We start from the raw sequence: 16731 nt of genomic DNA on the forward strand, positions 1-16731 counted from the left end.
AGATAAAAATCTTTTTGTTTGATTTATGCATTCACTATTGGAACCCAAAATAAGCATATCATCAACATATAAACAAATAATGACAATTGAGTTACAATCTACTTTACTGTAGACACATTTGTCAGCATCATGAATTTTAAAACCATTATGTACCAGAGAACTATCAAATTTTTTATGCCATTACTTAGGGGCTTGCTTTAATCCATATAAGGATTTCTCAAGTTTGCAAACTTTACGCTCTTGCCCTAGCACTACAAAACCTTCAGATTGCTCTATATATATATCTTTATATAATTCTCTATTCAAAAAGGTCATTTTCACGTCCATTTGATGGATTTGAAGCTTATATATGGCAGCCATGACAATTAGAATTCTAATAGTAGATGTTCTGGTTACAGGAGCAAAAGTATCAAAATAATCAATACCTTCTTTTTGTTTAAAACCTTTTGCAACCAAATGAGCTTTAGATTTAGCGATTGTACCATCAGTTTTAATTTCTTTTTGAAAATTCATTTGCAGCCAAGAATTTTGCAACCAACATATAAATCCACTAATTTCCAAACATTATTAGACATAATTGATTCTATTTCATCATTAATAGCTTCTCTCCAAAAGGCAACATCTTGAGAAGACATCACCTCTTGAAAGAACACATGATCATTCTCAATTAGAAATGTATAAAAGTCAAAACCAAAACTAGTTGGTTTTTTAATGTGTTTATTGTGTCTAACTTCAGTTTCTGGTTCATCAGCACAGTTATTAGAATATTCAATCATGTCATTAATAGGATGTTCATCTACTGTAATACGACTGCCATCAAGAAGAGAATCAAATGCATTTTTGTGTTCTATGAAAGATACATCTTTGGATTCAACAATAACATCATTAACAATGTCCAGAAATCTATATGCTTTACTATGTTCAGCATACACAACAAATGCACATTTAAATGCTTTAGGTCCAACCTTCTTTCTTTTATTTTCTAGAATTTTAACATATGCTAAACAACCCCAAACACGAAAATAACTAAGATTAGGTTTCTTACCAAAACACAATTCTTAAGGTGATTTTTCAGATTTGGAATAAGAAACTCGGTTAAGAATATAACAAGCAGAAAGTATAGCCTCACCCCATATGTTGGAATGCAAACCTGTATTAAAAAGCATAACATTCATCATTTCTACAAGTGTTCTGTTTTTCCTTTCTGCTACTCCATTCTGTTCAGGAGTTCTAGGCGCTGATGTTTGATGGATAATTCCATTATCTCCACAGAATTTATCAAATTCTCCACCTAAGTATTCACCTCCTCTATCTGTTCTTAAATGTATAATCTTTGTTTTAAACCTATTCTTTACTTCAGCTAGATAAAGAAGAAATTTGGAAAATGCTTCAGATTTATGTTTCATCAAATAAATATAACAGAATTTTGAGTAGTCATCTATAAAAGTAATAAAGTACCTATTGCTGCCACGACTCAAAACATTATCCATCATACACACGTCAGAATGCATTAATTCAAGCAATTTATAATTCTTTTCTACACTAGAAAACGGGAGTCTAGTTAGCTTTGTTTGAATGCATGTCTCACACTTATGATTATGTTTTATTCTAACATGACAAGGAAAAAGACCAAAGTTATTCATATTATGAATGCAACAAGAATTTATATGTCCTAATCGTGAATGCCAAAGAAAATAGGAGTCAACCATATAAACAGAAGTAGTAGCTTCATTTATGCTCATCTTAAACATACTACCAGTGGCAAACCCTTTTTCTACAAAGATTTTTCCTTTGGTCACAGTTACAATCCCAGACTCAATAACAATCTTAAAACCATTTCGTGACAGTAGATCTACAAAGATTAAATTTTTTCGAACTTCTGAATAATAGTGGACATTCTCAAGTGTTAGGACTTTCTCGAAGGTGAACTTAATTTCTACTCTCCCTTTTCCCTGCACTTTAGTTGAGGAAGAGTTTTCCATAAAGAGATTGCATCCCTCCCCCACTACTTCATACGACTTGAACAAGTTCCTGTCGTTAGCCACACGAACAGTGCTTCCAGTATCCAGGTACCAGTCCTTATTTGCAGCCACCATGAAGGTTTCAGAGATTATAACAACAAGCCTCTCCTCTGACTCATTTGGCTTAGGACCAGTCTTCTTCCTTTCTCTGTATTCTCTAGCAAAATGACAAAACTTGCCACAAACATAACAACTAATTTTCTTTTTATCAGTTGGCTTTTTTCCTTTCACGAAATTCTTTTTGATTTTCTGGGTTTTCATGATTTGGTTACCCTTGTTACTAACAAAATTCACTTTAGGATAACCCTCTTTAGAACTTAAATTCTTTTTGTCATGAAGACGTGTCTCTTCCTCAATTTGAATGTCCTTAAGAAGATCATCTAAAGTGATTTTCTCATTTTTATGTTTTAGGTGATTCATATATTCTTTCCAGGAATCTGGTAGTTTCCCAATGATGACAGCAACTTGGAAGTCATCATCAAGATACATACATTGTCCTTTGATCATATAGGCCAAAATTTGCATCTCATGAATTTGAGCAAGTATAGGCTTATCATCAATAATAGAAAAATTAACATACTGATCTACGATAAACCTTTTGTTACCAGCATCTTCTGCATTGTACTTGATCTCGAGAACATTCCACAACTCTCTGGCCGACTCCAATGGAGAATATAAGTCAAAGAGAGAATCAGCTAAAGTATTCAAGATATGCCCTTTGCATCGGTAGTTATCAGTATGCCACTTCTCTCGCTCTTTCTTCTGTCTCAACTTCTCCAGCAGCGACAGTGGGACAGGCCTTTTTTAGGACATAATCGATATGCAGCTCAGACAACAAGAAAGAGACCTTTGATTGCCACCGCTTGAAGTTTGACCCATCAAATCGATCTAGTTTTTCAAGGTCATGGCTAAGCAAATTGATGGAGTTGGATGTTGATCCAGAGGCTATATTGAAGTTCTAAAATTGTTATTCCAACCTTGTGATAAAAAGGATTTTGGAAAAAAAATCTCAAACCTAGAGGCACATTCTTAAGATCGCTATCTTTAGAACTTCAATCGCCCCACACTGCAAGAAACCTGTGGATTAGCGACGACCTAAGTCCGTCGCTAATCCGCCGCTAATCTGTCACTAAACAGCTTAGCGATAGATTAGTGTCAGATTAGAGACAAATAACTTCCATCACAAATTTTTTGACACTAATTCACGATAGAATATATTTTTCGTCCATTTTGTCGCGAATGCATTAATAATGTTTACAGTATGCATTAATAATTAAGAATTATAATATTTATGATAACTTGTATATTATAATGAATATTAATACAATAAATACATACCGTTGTCGTTCTCGCCTTCTCTGATACGAACTCTTCTGTGGTCTTACATTTATGTGTTTCAACAAACACATCCTTGTATGGCACAATGCCTCCTTTTTCTGCTTCTTGCGAAGTGAAATGATAAAAGATTTAGTTAACAGGTTTGCAACAATACTTATAAAATTGACAATATATATATTGATGAGTTACCATTTTCTTCAGGTGGCTCTCAAAAGTCCTAGATCCACTTGTGTGTAGATGGGCTTCGGGCATTTTTGCTCAATTTTGTACAGTCTTTGCTGAGCGGTTTCGAAATGCATCCCTCGCCCACTTGTCGCATATTCCCTCCCAATAATCTCTCTTGATAGTAATAGAGTCATGACTCTTCTACTGTAGTGGATCATCTATTCCGCCAGATGCTTTTTTTGCTACAGTCTTCATATTGTGCAGCATGTCTGCAAATCGATTGGTAGTCACCTTCTGTCACACCTTCCTTGCATCATGTTCCTCCATCGTAGTAGCGAAGTGATTCAAAACCTATATATATTTTCAGAAAGTTAGTAGACATGACTATAATAAAAAATTAAATATGAAACACATTAACTATGATAAACAACTGTATACCGTGAATGAGGACCACAATCTGTCTATCACCTCTTTTGGATACTTTTTTCATTAAGCAACTGGTCCTGGTAGATGTTGAAGTAGTGAAATCCTAATATCGCGTACTACTTCTTGTGGCTCAAACCTCGTGCTGCACATGAATTGGTACACAGTAAATATCAATATACAATATTTATAAGATATATAATAAGTGAAAATAAAATACTTACGGTCGATTATCGATATATACTATTCGAATGAGTCTTCTTGTGCCAGACTGAGAAGACTCTACATTCTGTGTTGGCTCCTAACTTGTATGATCAACTGGTGTAGGTGGGTCATGTAAAGGCGAAACATCATTTGTAAAAAAATACGTTAGAAATTCTCAAGAATGCGTATTTCAACTAATCAAGCATCCAATTAGTTAAATGATATACCTATCAAAGGAGCCCGTGAAGATGAAGGTTGAGCTTGTCTACTACTGGATGAACGACCACTGTAAGCTCCACGAACTATATTCTAACAAATAAAAAATGTCATGCAATATATTCAAATTGTTTCAAATCATTCACATCAATGCAATACTTATCACGGGTGGCGGGGCACAAGCAGGATCTGTTGAGAAATCTGCAAAAGACACTGTGTTAAAATGAAGTCACCATCTGCCGAAAGAAAAAAAAATTAGAATAAATATCGAAGTCGGACGGGATTTCGATGAGGCGGAACGCCTCCCGAGCGTCGACCACCTCTCCGTTTGGCCCGACCGCCCTCGAGTTTGGACGACCAGTTAGTAGGCCAGTGATGTACGACAACAACACGAGGTCTCTGGAGGCAGTGATCGTCCCCCGGAGCGGCAGGCACAGGGTGATGTCGTGGTTCAGGAACCCGACGATCGTCGGGCGCCACCCGGCCTGTCGCCCCCTTGCCAAAAAAAAATAAGACAGGAGGGGCGACCCCTTGCCAAAAAAAAATGAGGCAGGGTCACCCCCCTCCCCCCTACCGAAAAAGCAGGGGGGACGACCCCCTACCCGAATAAAAAAATGAGGCAGGGGGGCGACCCCCTGCCGGGAAAAACAAACGAGGCAGGGGTCGCCCCCCTGCCAAAAAAAAGAAACACGGGGGCGACCCCCCTGCCCGGATAAAAAAATGACGCAGGGGGGCGACCCCCTGCCGGAAAAAAAAATGAGGCAGGGGGTCGCCCCCCCCCCCCCCCCCTGCCGAAAAAAAAAAGTGGTAGGGGGGGCGACTCCCTACCGGAAAAGAAGGGGGGCGACCCCCTGCCCGAATAAAACAACGAGGCAGGGGGGTTGCACCCCTGCCAGAAAAAACAAAACACGACAGGGGGTTGCCCCCCCTGCTGAAAAAAATAAAAAAGGCAGAGGGGGCGACACCCTGCCGAAAAAGCAGGGGGCAACCCCCTGTCGGAAAAGCAGGGAGGCGACCCTCTGCCCGAATAAAACAATGAAGTAGGGGGGTCGCCCCCTTGCCGGAAAAAACAAAACGCGGCAGGGGATCGCCCCCCCTGCTGAAAAAAATAAACGAGGCAGGGGGGCGACCCCCAGCCAGAAAAAATAAAAGGGGCAGGCGCCCCCCCCCTGCTGAAAAAAAAATGAAAAGGGATTTACCTGGGAGACACCGGGCGGTGGGCGGGGGGCGATAGACCAAGGAGCGACGGGCGGCGGGCCGGGGAGTGCATCGGGCAGCAGAGGAGTGCGTCGGGCGACAGAGGAGTGCGTCGGGCGGGCGGGAGAGACGAAACAGGAAAGAGAAAAATGACCTCTGATTAGGGATTTACGGGAAAATTAGCGACGGATTTGGCGACAGCCTAATTCCGTTGCAACTCCATCATAACTTTAGATGACCAGTTAGTGACAGAATATTTCTGTCGCTAACATCATCGCTACGTAGCGACGGAAAAACTTTCGTCGCCACATCCGTTGCTAACCGTCGCGTGTGTTGCGATAAACACCTGTTGTCGCTAACTAGCGACGGAGGTAGCGACGAAAGTTTTTTCGTCGCTAGTTTCATAAATATTACAGATCTTAGTGACAGATTAGTTTCTCTTGTTAATCCACCGCAACGTTGCGATGAAAAAAATCTGTCACAAATATCCGTTGCTAATTGGCAATTTTCTTGTAGTACCACTCCAGAAATTCCGAAGATGCGAAAAGGGTTTTGTTACGACTGAGTTCCTAAGATACAACTAGGCTTGAACCTCAAGAGAGTCACTGCTTCGCAAGAACAGATGACCTCTCCCACACATGAACTCTGCAAGCCAAACCGGGAATAAAGAAAGGAGAAAACTGGAGAGTCAGAAATTATGATAATCCAAAAGACGGAAAAAGAAGAGATTTATAGACTTGTTAAAAAGGCCTAAAACGTTTTGAGATAAATGAGATTAATGGCAATAATCCTGACGGTTTGAAAAATAGGACGAAAAAGTTTTTGAACGGTCACTCACTTTTGACTGTCAATCAAAGGCCTTCAAAACTGTCCAACAGCCATAAAGCGCCATAAACTCAATATAAATTAAACCCTTTCAAACGGTTAGATATCTCAAAACCGAAAAGATAAAACGGACATTTGGGCCTCAAGCGCCCTTGCGCATACACGCGCGCACGCCATATGATCCAAACGCCACAAAACATCACATTGTGCCTCAAGCGCCCTTGCACATACACGCACGTGCACGCGAGCTGCGCGTCCATTGCTGCACAATGCGCACCAATGTCCGCAATCCACCTAAAGACTCAATGCGTACCAAAGTAAAGAATAGATAACAAACTCTCTATTTAAACCACATGAAAAACTTTTCTCTCTTAAATATGGGATTAAACTTTTTCAAAGCACTTTTTGATAGTAAACAAAATCACCAAGATATTATATTTTAAAACTTTTCTAACAATTTGATCATCGGCATTCAGCTTTACATAGGACCCCGCAAGGAGCAGTTAGTAAACATCACCTTGTGTTGGGACGTTGTAAGTTGGAACCCCAAATGGTATGGTTGTATAACTGGTAGGGGTCTGCCTAACCACAGCTTTCTCAGTCAAAAAAAAAAACTGCCTAATTGTGTGCCCTAAGAAATACGTTGACCTGGCAGATCAACCTGGCACCATCTTGATAGTCAAATTACCAAATTAATGCAAGTTGGATTTTTATTTTGAGTTCATGAATAAATCATATCTTAAAGTATCCAAGTTACCAATATTCCAACAACTACTTAACTAAGTCTATTTTTTCCTAGAGGAACATATCATATGGGCCAAAACGTACACCCCAATACTGGATTCAAGATATGGAAAAATATAAATACAAGGTCAACTACACATTAACTGACTCCCATGCATGTCTTCCAAAATTTATTTAAATGACAGTTTTGAGGGCAATGAATTCTTTCAAGGGCCAATATTTTGCTCCCAATTCTAAAAATGGACCTTACTCTTCTTAACTTTATGATACGAGACACAAGTTTCTTTTAAACTGCCAAATAAAAACCTCAGGTTAACCTCCAATCTTGATAAAGTTGATTCTTTTGAGTTTTTTATATTACCCTTTAAAGTTAAAAATATTTATTTACACTCATTTAAATGACCATAGTCACAGAAAGCACCTCCCCAATGAGGGGAGCACGCTTCCAAAGCCCAAAGCACCATGTTTCCCAAAAGGAAAATGTGTGGGGAAACTCGCTTCCTGTTTGGGGGAAGTGCGCTTTTTACTCACTTCCACATCACATCCTTTTCCCTCTCCCATTCACTTTTCTTTCTTTCTCATTTCTAAGCATAGAAGTGGACTGGGTGGATGCAGGAGACAAGGTCTCCATTCCCGCCCTATCTCAAAATTCTGCCCTCCATCTCTGCTTTCATCCCCGCACGAGTTTTGACTTTAACTTTCATCCCTGTTTCATGTCTTCCTTCTCTGGTCCAAAAGGGGCAATGCGGGGCAGGGCCCCATTTTCCCCGGTCTACTGTCATCCCTAAAGAAGGAGGTCGAACCGTCGAAGGGTATTTTTATTATTTCACCAATGAGGGTTGTGGACAAAGCACGGTGGAAGAATGCGTAAGTCCATCCCCACCTCCATTCTCACACGGGTTTTGATTTTAACCTCCATCCCGGCCTCATGTCCTCCATCCCCGGTCCAAACTAGGCAAGGCAGGCGGGGTCCCATTTCTCCCCAGTCCACTGCCATCCCTACCTATTGTTTCCTTCTCTTTTTTTCTTGCTTTCCCTTTGTTTTGTGTATTTTTCATATTGTTTTTTTTTTTTTTGCCTTTTCCAAGCTTCTCACTTGTTTCTCCTTTGTTTCTCGTTTCCTTTACATTTTATTTTTGGATCCTGCTTCATGCTTGGTATTACTTTTTAACACTCGCTTCCCCGCTTCCTGTATCCATTCTGCTTCCTAGTAACTATGAAAAAGACAAAGATAGACATTTTAGTCATTTGAGGGTACTATTGTTATTTGACTCAACCCAAATTGAACATCAGTTGGTGGTCAATGGTAAAAGTAGGTCTCTATCAGGCAGTTGTTTTGAAGAAAAAAAAAAGTCCCACCTCAATAAAATAACAAATTAAGACCCTTTTTTTATATTAGAAGCAAAAAAAAAATTGCCTTTACTAATATGATCCACATAAACAAAACCTATTACATTTCAATTACTAATAAACAAATTTGAAATTCCAAAAAAAAAAAAAATTTCTCAGATGGTGTGTCATACCTTGTTGGGGAGACTTTTATCTAGTTTGAAATGATGAACATATTTAACAAGAAGTTGTTGATCACGATGTATCATTTTTGCACATAAATTATTAACAGATTCAAACTTGTGTCAACCTTCTAAATAACGGGCTAACGACAGCTCATGTCATGTCAAAATTTGTTGAATAAATAACGTGCTAACAACTTCATATTACTTTCTTACACTCGCTTCCTTGTGCTTCAACCATAGCTTCCCATATCCATTTTGCTGGAAAATACTGAAAACTACCACTAGTGGTGATTTTCATTATCCACCACACATCCTTGTAAGGAGGGCATCTCCTTACAGCCCATAGGGGCTCATGTGTGGTAGATATTGAAAAAATCACCATTGGTGGTGATTTTCAATATCACCTGATCCAAACCCGTTCTCGCCCCCATCCCCCTCTCTTTTCCTGATTTTGGTCAACAGGGTGGGGACGAAAATGACTCCTCCCAATATACAATAATGAAAAAAAACAAAGCTGCACAAAATTCCATTGGGTTGGATCTGGATACCCGATGGAAATCATAGCTCAAACCCAAGAATATATGGATTCAGGTATATTTGACCCAAACTTTAACTAGGTTGCTAATACATAGGGACTCGATTGGTTAGGGTTCAACAGGGTGCAACCCATGTCATTGGACCCGAGTAATACACATCCAAAACTAAGATCCGGTTCAAAACAAGTATTGTTAGGTTGGTCTACAGGGGATTCACTCAAACGCTAGGAGCGGCATGTGAACTTCACCAATTTGATGGGACGTCACAAGTTCAAAACCCATGGTAGGCATCCTTTATCACAAGATTGAAGCTGGATGTATCATGAAATCTGTAGTAGACCTCAAGCATTCTACCAATTAGAGACCTGCCAACGTGCGGTCGGCGATTTGGGGACATTAAAAAAAGAAAAAGAAAAATATGGTTAGGTTTAGTTGGATCTGGATCAGGTAAATAAATACCATCAGATGAAAGAACATGATTGGATCCGAGTTGAAATTGGGTTTAACCTAATTCATATTTTAAACTTTCTAAAATAAATTTCTACAGATCTTGCCCAGCAGATCTAGTATCATAATTAAGACTCGGATAGTAACTGTCCGGGACTCCAATGTGGATCGAAGTACATCCTGATCCAAAACTGGATTCATCTTCAACCATGACCAAACCCATACCTGCCCTGTTCGATTCCTTATAACTTATACTGTTACCGTCCCGTGTTCCGATAGACATGATCCGGTCCAACCCATTGGCACTCACATCTCGCGGATCTCCGGATCGTTCTTGATCCGGTCCGCGTACCGTGGGTGCAACCCAACCCTATAGGGGGTTGGTCAGAGTCAAAGCCACTCTGAGAGTGGGACCCACGCGTTGGCATTTTGACTCGCTGTGGTTGTCGCGACGAAGAAGAAGACACCGAAAGTCGCAAAATTCGGGCACGGATCATGATTTTCACGTTAGTAAATTCGGATTCGTCCCACTAAATTCCCAAAAACTATTGCCTAATATTTGGTACTTTGCCACCGGAGAGTCGTCAAGATCCAGCTCTCTCTTTCCCACTCCCCGAACTCGCATTAAAGAAATTCGGGATCTTCGAAGATGCAGACAAATCTCTGTTTTTAGGGCACCTCTCTCTCTCTCTCTCTGTTGTTTTTGGTGAAATCCATATGATTATTAACTTTTGATATTCTACAATATGGTATTAGTTTCTGTTAATTTATATTCATCGTTATGTCAATAATAATTACTATTACTGCTGCTGCTACAACTACAGCAGCAGAGAAGCAGCGACAAAGTCATTATCATAGTTACCGAAGCTTCTTGCTACATGAGAAAGCCCGCCTCCCTGAAACCGCGATTCGGAAAGGGGTAAACTCCTCGCTTCCCTGAAGGAAATGGGATCTTTGGGAAACCCGGTTTAGAAATATGAAAAACTCGATTCTATTTAGTGTGAAGCCCTTTTCTTCCTTGTTTCCCAAATTGATCCCGTCTTACTTTTTGTCACTTCTCACTCGTTTTCCTTTCACTTTCTTTCATATTGGAAAATAATATTTTTTTATATTGTTTTATACTTTGTGCTCACTTCATTTTTTTTATTCGCTTCATATTGCTTTTCTCTGTGTTTCCTCTTCATTATTTACAAATCCGCATAATGGCTTCACAATCATAATCCCTGCTTCAGCTTCATGCATTGTTTCTCATATCCATTTGTTTCCTGGTAACTATGGTCATTATTATTTATAATTAGTGGTAATATTACTATTGTTTTTTGTACTTTGAATCTTTTTCAGTGTTCTAAGATACCCACAAATATTGGCGATATTCTGAAAATATTGTGATTGTATCATGATACATTGAAAAAAATAATTGCAATAAAAATCACGATTTTTTCACAAAAAATGGCTTTTTAGAAAGTATCATAATTCGAAGGCGATACTATCTCAATATTAACATTTATTATTTGTATGTTTTGTGTTTTTTGTTTTTGTGTTTCTGTAGCTTCTTTATTTCTTTTAAGTTTTAATACATGCCAAAAATGCATTGTTTGGTGAGAATTTCCCTTGCTGGGAAAAATCACTATGCGTTGGTTCTAAGCCTGTGGAGCACTCGTAAAATTAATACATGGTATTAGCATTTGCCTTTTACATATCTGTGCCTAAACGAATAGTATAACATCTGATGGAGGAATGCATATTTGGTGGCTTAAGATCAACAATTATGAGGCTTTTTCCGCATCTTCTTCTCTGGTTTTGATCATGTAGTCATGGCCATATGCTGATATTATTTCATGGATTTCCCTCTTTCTCAACCTGACTGTGGTATTCTTATTGTATTACCGTAGGACTGCTTTATCTGCAATTCGGCTTCGAAGTCTTCAAAGTGGTTTATATAAGGAGCAAGGATCATTATTGGATAGTGTTCGTTTAGATTGATTGATTTTTTGTATGAAACTTGTGAATTAAGTGAGAATTGGTGCAGCTAATTTGGTGACTGTTATCCTTGAACATGACAAAACAGAGTGTTAAGAAGATGGAGTCTTTAAGTGGCTCGGTGCAGTCTTCAGTCAGAGACCCCCTTCACTTTTCGAGATTTGGATGCTTGTCTGCTCCATGTATTTGTATGGTTGTATTTGTTCTTACTGCAGTTTTGATTTTTCACTCAAATGCTTTTGGTGTCAGTGAAGGGTCTTTGCTTATTTGGAAGGCCACATCTAGTGGGGTTCAAAAATTCAGCTCTGAAACTATTGATGGGAAGGTTTTGGAGCTTTGTTCTTCTAGAGACGATCCGGCTGTTAAACTTAATCAGTTGGATTTAGCAAGGGTAGAAGCATTCTGCAAGCAAGAGCAGGTTCTGGTTAAGATCAGGAAGGAATTGAATGACTTGGATGGTCCTTCTCTTCAAATCCTTTCTGGCAACCGCAAGATTCTAGACCCACTGATGAAAAGCTTTACTGAAGATAAGAATGATGAGAAGGTGAACAGGATTGATCAACTGCAGCAAAGTGTTGATGGACTAGGGGAGAAGTTAAGAAACTCGGTAACATTTTTGCCTCTAAAGGATCTGAGGTTTGAAAGTAAACCAAAAGAAGGCCATACATGGTTTAGCGGATTTGATGATACATTTGAAGATGAAAATGGATTCTTGTACTTCCCTTCAAAGGCCTCTAAGCAGAGAATTCTTTGTGTTATGGGAAGGCATCCATCTGGAACCAAAAATTCGTATGGATTAGCTTGGAGAGATTACTTACCACCAAATTCCACTGTGCTTCCTGGACTCACTTTTGTTTCAGTAAACTACTGGGACCATGAAAACATATGGCACGGCTTGATTACTTTGGGGCCTTTTCTGCTATGGAACAAGTACCATAATTATGTCAAGGCCGAGAGATTTGTGGTGTATCACATCGGGGAGCTTGTTCGTTCAACTTCTATGGGGACATGGATATCTACAGTACTGCAGTCTGCAATGGGATATAAGGTCCTTATAGATACCTTGGAGTACAGTGATGGCCCAGCTTGCTTTGAGAAGGCATCGGTGTTCCGTCATGGCTATGGTCGTTTCTCGAAAGAGAAGCAATCCGAGGCATTGGGCATCATCCGGCAGAAGGCTCGCAAGTTCTGTAATGTAACCAAAACTGAAGGCCTTTCAACTTTCAATTTTACCCTCCTCACAAGAGCAGGCGACAGATCCTTTAAAAATGAATCAGCAGTCTCCTCCATCTTTGAGAGTGAGTGCAGAAAGGTTCCTGGATGCCAATTTCGTAACATCAGATCAAATGGTCTGAGCTTCTGTGATCAGGTAATTGCATGCATGCACATGCTGCTCTTTTTTCATCATAAATCCTTATATAATTCTCTTTTACAGTCTTTTTGCCATGAATGCACTTATATTCACGAAACCAGGTTTGGTGTCACCGTGGATTCCTTTGTGAACTAATAATCCAAGGTTTCTCTGGAAGTCCACTAACTTTATTATTCCGAGCTTTTTAAAACAGATGTCAGACACATCTTAAGCCCAATAACTTGGTTTTCATAAAAAAAAAAAACATTTGAAATCTGGGATTTTGGTGTCATTCAAACAGATGTCAGACACAGCTTAAGCCCGATAACTTGGTTTACATAAAAAAACAGTTGAAAACTGGGATTTGGGTGTCATTCAAACAGATATCAGACACAGCTTAAGCCCAATAACTTGGTTTTCGTAAAATAAAAAAAAAAAGTTGAAAACTGTGTTTTTGGTGTCATTCAAACAGATGTCAGACATGGTTTAATCCCAATAACTTGGTTTTCACAAAAAAACCGGTTGAAAACTAGGTTTTTGGTGTCATCCAAACGGGCCTCTAAACGTTTCATGCCTGTTTGTTTGGTTGCAGGTCCGTGTTATGAGCGATACACAAGTTTTGGTGTCAGTGCATGGGGCACAAATGACAAACATGGTGTTATGGAAAAGGGGAGCCATGTAATGGAAATTTTTCCCAAGGGATGGCTACAGTTTGGTGGGTCTGGACAGTATGTGTTGCACTGGCTTGCTGATTGGGCCGGGATGAAGCATGAAGGCACATGGCGTGACACAGAAGGGCCAGAATGCCCCAATCCTGAGAAGGGAAATATGCACTGCTTCTTCTTTTTCAAAAACCAGCAGGTTGGGTACAACCAAACTGCACTCTCAAAGTGGTCTGCTGATGTTCTCAGAAAAGTTGCCGTTTCCTGATCTGCTGCTTATAGCACGTTCAGTTGATTATTTCATTATTATTATTAGATGCTCACAGAAAGGAAAGGAAAAGAAAGAGATGAGATTCAGAATCTCAATGTCCCAGTTTGCTTACAGAATTGTAATAAAGAAAGCTCCTAAAGATATTTTCATCATCTTGGTACCAGTGTAACCGTCGTACAAATCGCCGAGGACTCGTGATTCTCACTTGAGGCGATTTCATCGCGCCGATTCTTAGCGCTTCAGTGTTGACGAGAGAGAGAGAGAGAGACTCCACATAAATAAACAAAAATATGTTAAAAACAGATACAAATTTACATTTCATCAAGAAAAATGCAAACAAATATGGAACCTTTAAATTTCATATATATATATTAAAAAATTTAAATAATGTTTTTAAAATAATCAAAATATAATGGAAATATTTTTTTATCAATTTTTTCTTTTTGTTCATGTGAATTTTGCATAATGGGTTTATTAAAGATAGATATTAACTTTTTCTCAATAAAATTTTGAATTAAAAGATTGTGATACAAATAATAATTATTTGAATAACCACTATTTATCATATGGTCTTTTAATCATAATCAGTCCAGAAAGTGATCTATTAAGGGTTGACTCATTAAGTCATTATTTATGATTAATCACGAATTTTTATTTGGCCGATTAATCACAATTTCTCATGGAGTTCAAACGGTGATGTTAACCGATTAGTTTGCCGATTAATCACGATTTGCCGATGACAGCAATTCCCGTGGAGTTCAGCTACTATGTTTTGTACTACCTCACTTGACTACATGTGCTGTTCAAGCTACTCTCTCTCTCTCTCTCTCTCTCTCTCTCTCTCTAGTCCTGGACCGGATGAATCGTGCTTAAACAAATTCAAGTAGAATTTATTCACATGATCCGGCTCATTTTGAAGATCTTTTAACAGTATGTCATGCAATAAGGTGTTGATGATTTACCAATTAATCTGTGGATGCTAGAGGGAAGATGTTAGCTAGCCCTTCTCAGTTTGCAATTTTAGAGGCCACAGAAGAAATTTTCAAAAAATAAAAAAACAGTAGAAAATATATTTTTGTATGAGGAATGGAGAAACCTCCCCTGGAATCAGAAACCAAGTCGCAGTGGCTATGCTTGCTGTACTTACGGTTGCTGTCTCGACGCAGAAAATATTTTTGGGAAAAGTAGATATAATCTCTCAGTTTGTAAGGTAAGAGCATGCAGCAGGGTAATTGTTTTTATATTAGAACCAACCCGGTACCCATCCCTAGATCTTAGTGGGTCTTGAGAATATCCCATGTATTAAAAAAATGCATGCCCTAGTGGGTTAGGTTTAGTTTTGGGTTGAAACTATGGGGTGACCCAAGTGGGATTTATGTTTGGCCCTTCTTGATTTGATATAACTAAGAACAACTTTTAGGTTTAAGGGGCCCTGGTCAACGAATCATGAGGTCTGTTCCGATCATCCTATAGGTTGTCGTGAACCAAATGGGTGTCAAACTATGGCCAAAATTAGCCAGTGTTACATGTCAAACTTGGATACTTGAGTGGTTGTCAACCAAACATGTTTTTATGAGCAACTATGATATGCGATGGTCTACAAGCAACCATTTTACCAGAGTAAATCATGCCAAACCTATAGAAAATTCACATACTCCCAATGAAAGAGAATCTCTCTTCACTTTGAGAGTCAAATTAACAAAATAATGCAAGTTGGAAGTTCTAATATTTTATTCATCCATAAACTACTATATCTTAAGAGATACAAATCACCAATATTTCAATACCTGCCTAACTATGTCACAATTTTTTAACTGGAGGAACTTATGATATGGGCCAAAATAGATACAGAAAAATATCTAAAAGGTCAACTGCACACTGATAACTCTCGTATTTCAAAATTTATTTCATCGACACCTTCATGGCAACGAGAATTGCACCTACCTAGGGGTGGGCAATGGGCCGGGCAGCCCAATGGGACAATCCTACTCGGCCCTCTATGAGCCGGGTTTGGGCCAAGGTTTTAGGATCGAGCTCGTTAGGTACCGGACCAAAACCTGGCCAATATTATATATGTGGGCTGAGCCAAGGCCAGCTCAATGGGCTTGAGTTATTTATTAATTTTTAATAATATAAAAAATAAAAAAAAAAGTTAACTATTGCATAATAACTTGGTAATTATTATTATTTACTTAATTAGTTAGGTTAATTTTACAAAAATTAGAAAGATAATTAATTAGGTTCATGAGAAGTTAGGAACTTGTTAATTATTATTATTTATAAATGGTTTTGTGCTGGGCTGGATCCGGCCCGCTTCACATTGGCCCAATGAACCGGGCCATGGTCTGCTCTTCAAACCCGAGCCTGTTAAGAACCAGTCCAAAACCCAGACCATTAGTAAACAGGCTGGGCCGCACTTAGTCCAGCAGGCCGAGCTCTAAACGGGCCGGGCCCATTGCCCACCCCTACACCTACCCAATTCCAAAGTAATTCTCAATTTTTTTGAATTTCCTGATATAGGCTCGCCACAGTCTTCAGTCGGAGACCCCCTTCACTTTTCGAGGGTCGATAGTCAGATGCTTGTCTGCTCCATGTGTTTGTATGGTTGTATTTGTTCTTACTGCAGTTTTGATTTTTCACTCAAATGCTTTTGGTGTGCTTATTTGGAAGGCCACATCTAGGGGGGTTCAAAAATTCAGCTCTGAAACTATTGATGGGAAGGTTTTGGAGCTTTGTTCTTCTAGAGATGATCCGGCTGTTAAACTTAATCAGTTGGATTTAGCAAGGGTAGAAGCATTCTGCAAGCAAGAGCAGGTTCTGGTTAAGATCAGGAAGGA

At 39.1% G+C, this 16731-nt stretch overlaps 1 protein-coding gene across 1 annotated transcript; it reads left to right on the plus strand.

Annotated features, from left to right (window-relative positions):
• The first annotated feature begins 11685 nt into the window (after nt 1-11685).
• LOC149833703 (uncharacterized) lies at nt 11686-13952 on the plus strand. Its single transcript, XM_090009821.1, has 2 exons — nt 11686-12979; nt 13554-13952. Exons 1-2 carry the CDS (start codon nt 11687-11689, stop codon nt 13641-13643), a joined length of 1383 nt encoding a protein of 460 aa, XP_089865947.1. The 5' UTR covers nt 11686; the 3' UTR covers nt 13644-13952.
• Nucleotides 13953-16731: the final 2779 nt, after the last annotated feature.

This window comes from Nuphar pumila, chromosome 6 (genome assembly GCF_984573655.1).
Source record: "Nuphar pumila chromosome 6, dmNupPumi1.hap1.1, whole genome shotgun sequence".
Classification (NCBI taxonomy): domain Eukaryota; kingdom Viridiplantae; phylum Streptophyta; class Magnoliopsida; order Nymphaeales; family Nymphaeaceae; genus Nuphar; species Nuphar pumila.

What these genes read in the sequence shown, in the direction of transcription:
- LOC149833703 (XM_090009821.1), top strand. Translation starts at nt 11,687, where the DNA reads ATGACAAAACAGAGTGTTAAGAAGATGGAGTCTTTAAGTGGCTCGGTG. An exon ending in GTCTGAGCTTCTGTGATCAG is followed by an intron (nt 12,980 to 13,553) that starts GTAATTGCATGC and finishes GTTTGGTTGCAG; the next exon opens with GTCCGTGTTATGAGCGATAC.